The 5,045-nt window shown below is 35.3% G+C and overlaps 1 protein-coding gene across 1 annotated transcript; it reads left to right on the top strand.

The window, feature by feature from the left end:
- Positions 1 to 600: 600 nt before the first annotated feature.
- LOC112040704 (probable histone H2B.3) lies at positions 601 to 993 on the top strand. Its single transcript, XM_024073595.1, has one exon. It carries the CDS (start codon positions 601 to 603, stop codon positions 991 to 993), a length of 393 nt encoding a protein of 130 aa, XP_023929363.1.
- Positions 994 to 5,045: the final 4,052 nt, after the last annotated feature.

The raw sequence follows: 5,045 nt of genomic DNA on the forward strand, positions 1-5,045 counted from the left end.
ACTCTGTAATATCATCCATACCATCTTGTGTTTCCCATATATTTGTTAGGCGTAAATACACTTTTAGTCCCTACATTTTAGCATTTTTTATATTTTGGCCCCTACATTTTAATTTTACCACTTTTAGTCCCTAAACCAATTAACGCGTGTTATTTTCATCATTTCCGTCAGTCAACCGACGGAAATAGCTGAGGTAGCTACCGGAGGAATTAAAATATCATAAAAAATACCAGGTCAGCATCTAATTTTTTTAAAAATAATTTATCAATTTTAAAAAAAGAAAACAAAGAAAAAATAGAATTAAAAACAATAAGAACAGAAAGAACACAAACAAATCTAGAACCAACCTAGAATCAAACACAACCTTAAATTTAAAAACACAAAGAACACAAAAACAAACAAAAAAAAAAGAAGGAATTCAAAATCCCAAAATGGCAGAACACACAAGAGCACAAACCCAAAAAAATCATACAAACCCAGAAATTAAACACAAAAAATTCATAAAAAGATTATTGTAATAATACTTGATTGCTCAACACAATCCAGCTCAACCACAAACCCAGCTCAAACACAAACCCTGTCCTCCAATAAGAACCTACTATGCCTCCCTATATAAACTCTCCCAAACCCACCAACCTCTTCGTCACATTTTTTTCATTGCAAGCTTTTTCACAATTCGAATCTCTCTCTAGAATTTTCACTCTCTCTCAAAAATCAACGACATCCACAAAGGCAGAGAAGAAGCCAGCGGAGAAGAAGCTAGTGGCAGCGGAGAAAGCTCCGGCGAAGGCCGAGAAGAAGATATCGAAGGAAGGCGATAGCAATTTGAAGAAGAAGAAGAGGGTCAAGAAGAGCATTAAGACCTACAAGATCTACCTCTTCAAGGTTCTCAAACAAGTTCACCTCGATATTGGGATTTTGAGCAAGGCTATGGGGATCATGAACAGCTTCATCAACGATATCTTCGAGAAGCTCGCCTTGGAGTCATCGTGATTGGCTCGGTACATCTCCATCTTTGCGAGGAAGAGATGGGGTTTCTAAAGTCTCTAATTTACAAGCTAAGAGCATCTTGAACGGCGCTTGATCTACAAAAATGAGATGGGGAGGTTAAAGGGCAAAACAGAGGGATTAAGCAGGGTTTGTGTTGGTATGGTTAAGCAATTGATTATAATACTACAATATTCTGGGTTTGTGTTTGGTTTTGGGCTCGTGGTTGAGCTAGGTTTGTGTTGAGTAATCAAGTTTTATTACAATATTCTTTTATGATTTTTCTGTGGTTGAGTTGGGTTTGTGGTTGGTTCTGGATTTGTGTTTGAGTTTGAGTTGGGTTTGTGGTTGAGCTGAGTTTGTGTTGAGCAATCAAGTTTTAAAACAATATTCTTTTATTATTTTTCAGTGTTTGATTTCTGGGTTTGTATGATTTTTTTGAGTTTGTGTTCTTGTGTGTTTTGCCATTTTGGGATTTTGAATTCCTTCTTTTTTGTTTGTTTTTGTGTTCTTTGTGATTTTAAATTTGAGTTTGTGTTTGGTTTTGGGTTGGTTCTGGGTTTGTTTTTATGTTCTTAATGTTTTTAATTATATTTTTTCTTTTTCTTTTTTAGTTTAAATCGATAATTTTTTTTTTTAAATTAGATGCTGATGTGGTATTTTTTTTTATAATATTTTAATTTCTTCGACAGCTATCTCAGTTATTTTTGTCGGTTGACTAACTAAAAGGACAAAAATAACACGCGTTAATTAGTTTAGAGACTAAAAATAGTAAAATTAAAATATAAAAATGAAAATGAAAAAAAAGTTACAATATAAGAGTAAAAGTGCATTTCTGCTTATTTGTTATTACTTTCGACGCACCTTTCTTTTATTCACGAATACATAGGCCCCGTTTGGTTTGCCATTTCAAACAATATTTTTTAGTTTTTAAACAGCATTTCACGTATTTCAACATACTTTTTCACCCACACGTATTTCAAAAACAATAAACAACAATTTTCAAACTACTCTACCAAACACCATCATAATATTGCATCTCGTGTTTCACTGTTTCCCAGTAGAGTACTGTCTGGACTCTGTAGTATCATCTATACCGTGGATCTATATTCCGTGCAATACCTAAAATCTCAGCCATAGAATTAATCTAATGGCTTCAGTAATTGACAGCTCACCCAAGAACAAAAACACTACTTTACCCTTAAATAATTTCACTCGCCCACTGTTCAGTTTCAGCCCTAACTTTTCATAAGCTCAAATTTTTACTCTCTCTCCCCTGCGCAGCTGCCTCTCCTTCAACCCATTCTCTGCCTCTCCTTCTATCCGTTGTCACCGGCCTCACTGGGATCAGCGTCAAGATCTTGTTCTTGTGGCCCAACATCATCGAGGTGGGCAGGGATGGTGATGACCTTTACTTCTCTGTTGGGATTGCGTCTGCTTCTTTTCCTATCGATAATTTCTACGAGTGTCCTCAGTGTGGCTGTGGATTGAACTGCGGTAGTCAGCAAGTAAGGAAATTTAGATTCAACCCTTCTGTTTCTTCTAGTTGAAGATCAATTATTTTGAAATTGTAAAGTAAAAAAAGTCTGGGTTTTGTTTTAAATGAAATTATTGGAACTGGGTTTCGGTTATTTCATCAAAATGATGGGATTTGAAACTTGTTTTTGTTGGTTAAAGATCGATTTTTTTTTTTTTTTTTTTTTGTGTGCTTGTCTTGTATGTCTTTAATTTACGAGTGTGTCTGTGGCTTGGACTGCGTTAATGGGCAAGTAAGGAAAGTTAGAATGAACCCTTTTTGTTTCTTCTAGTTGAAGATCAATTTTTATGGAATTGTTAAAAAAAAAAGGAAGAAGAAAAGGTCTTTGTGGGATTTTGGATGTTGGGTTTCTTTTGATTTGAGATATTGGATATGTGTTACTGTTATTTCTTCAAAATGTGTTTTTAGTTGGCTAAAGGTTGAATTTTTATTTTGTGCTTGTTTTATGTCTTTCATGAGAAATCTGATTTGTAAACAGTGGCCAAAAGGCCATTGGCTATAATTGAGAAGAATAGTTTGTTGAATTTGATCGAATTAGCTTCATTTGAAACAATGGTGAGAAGAGGTGTCAAAGTGCTATAAGGTTAGCAGATATGGGGGCTTTAGGATTTATCATAGCTTATTAGATATTGGTTGATTTTTGGGACTCTCTTGTTTGTTTCCGAAGTGTATGCATACTTGCAGCACTACTTCTTGCACAGAAAACTAAAGTTCTTTTTTTACTAGAGACATGCTTTCTTGTAGCTAAATTCATGGGCAGTATTTGGGTACAATTCCATTATCATGATCAACTTGTGAGTATTTGGGTAGTTTTAGCTGAATTATGGCTTGGAGTTCAGTGTGGCAAAATGGCTTGATACAAATAGCTCAAGCTTGTGACTTTCAAGCTACTCACTGTGAAGCTTGATCTAATTTTTATGTTTTAGCTGTTCCCATAAAAGTTTCAAGTCCTTCAAGGCGATTGGATTAGTTGTAAATGGATGTGATGGTGGCGATCAGCAGTTATTATTACCATTAAAGTAATGCATGATAGGAAAATTTTTTGGTCTTATTATCATTTATCAAGTTTCTTTACTGCTAGATCAAGTTTTTTGGAAATTTTGATATATGTTTATCAATGAAATCACTATTTTCTTCTTTTGTCAGGTTGAATGGCATGACTATATGTATGCTATTCTTCTTTTGATCACTGAGAGTGAGAAAAGGCGGGTGCTGGAGAGATTAGTGAAGACCATGAAGCTGGCTTTGTTCATGATTTTTTTTTTGGAGAAATTGTTCATGAAATTTTAGATATAAAAAACATGACTCATATCTATTTTAGTTGGGATCAAAGTCAAGATGTAGCTATTTTGGCTTTTTTGAAACACTGAAATCGCATATTTATATTGTGAAGCTAATTTAGCTAAGCTATAAAGCCTTTTTGTTATGGATGCACCAGCCTACATAAAGGCTTTTATGGTGGACAGGGAGGCTCTTCCTGCCACAGACAGAGTAAGGCCGTGGAGAGATGGCCGTGGAGGAAAAGTCGCTGAGTGTGTGGGGAAGGCTCTTCTACTTCCTGAGGACATGAAGTACTGGGCAAAATGGGATGATGACAACTTGCTGCTGAACATGAAAAGGGCCTTCCCCATCATGTTCAGCAGCAAGTTGTCATCATCCCATTTTGCCCAGCACGGCCTTACTCTGTCTGTGGCAGGAAGAGCCTCCCTGTCCACCATAAAAGCCTTTATGTAGGCTGGTGCATCCGTAACAAAAAGACTTTATAGCTTAGCTAAATTAGCTTCACAATATAAATATGTGATTTCAGTGTTTCAAGAAAGCCAAAATAGCTACATCTTGATTTCAGGAATCAAGATTTGAGGTTTAAAATTTTAGAATGTTGTACAATGTCCAAGGAAAAAATTGGTAGTATTTTGTGGGATTCCTTTTGTAGTCAACCTTTTGATTAAAAAAAATTCCACTGCAATATCAATACTGAGTCACTCATAGCATTACTATACCTTCACTTTTCATTGTTAAAGACAACTTTAGCAAATTATTGGAGAAATATAATATTGATTCAAGCAATCTACAAAAAATGAAGGGATCAGTAGTAGACTAGTAGTATAATATGCAACTAGCAGTAACAATATATGGCTCCCTCCTTTGGTCACAAAGTGATACTTGTGTCATTGATAAACTTGGGAGAAATTGAGATGATGTGAAATTCTCTGTTTTTCTACATCAAGTGAATAAAATCGAGTATACTAACAAAAAAAAAAAAATTACTTCCCACTACTATACCTAAAAAATAGATTCAACATTCCTGTCCTGCTTACCCCATAGGAAATGATAGTATCAAAATCCCAATATATATAAAATGGGAAGGGTGATATTCTTCTACACCATTTCTCTCTACCTTGTGAATTGGTAGTAGTTGGGTTGGTATGATTATGTCACAGTTTGAATGAGTAGAACGGGCACCTAGACTGGATACACACCCACCCACATGATTGCAGAGGCCCATGCAATCAGTGTTTGT

This window comes from Quercus suber, unplaced genomic scaffold, assembly GCF_002906115.3.
Source record: "Quercus suber isolate HL8 unplaced genomic scaffold, Cork oak 2.0 scaffold_154, whole genome shotgun sequence".
Classification (NCBI taxonomy): domain Eukaryota; kingdom Viridiplantae; phylum Streptophyta; class Magnoliopsida; order Fagales; family Fagaceae; genus Quercus; species Quercus suber.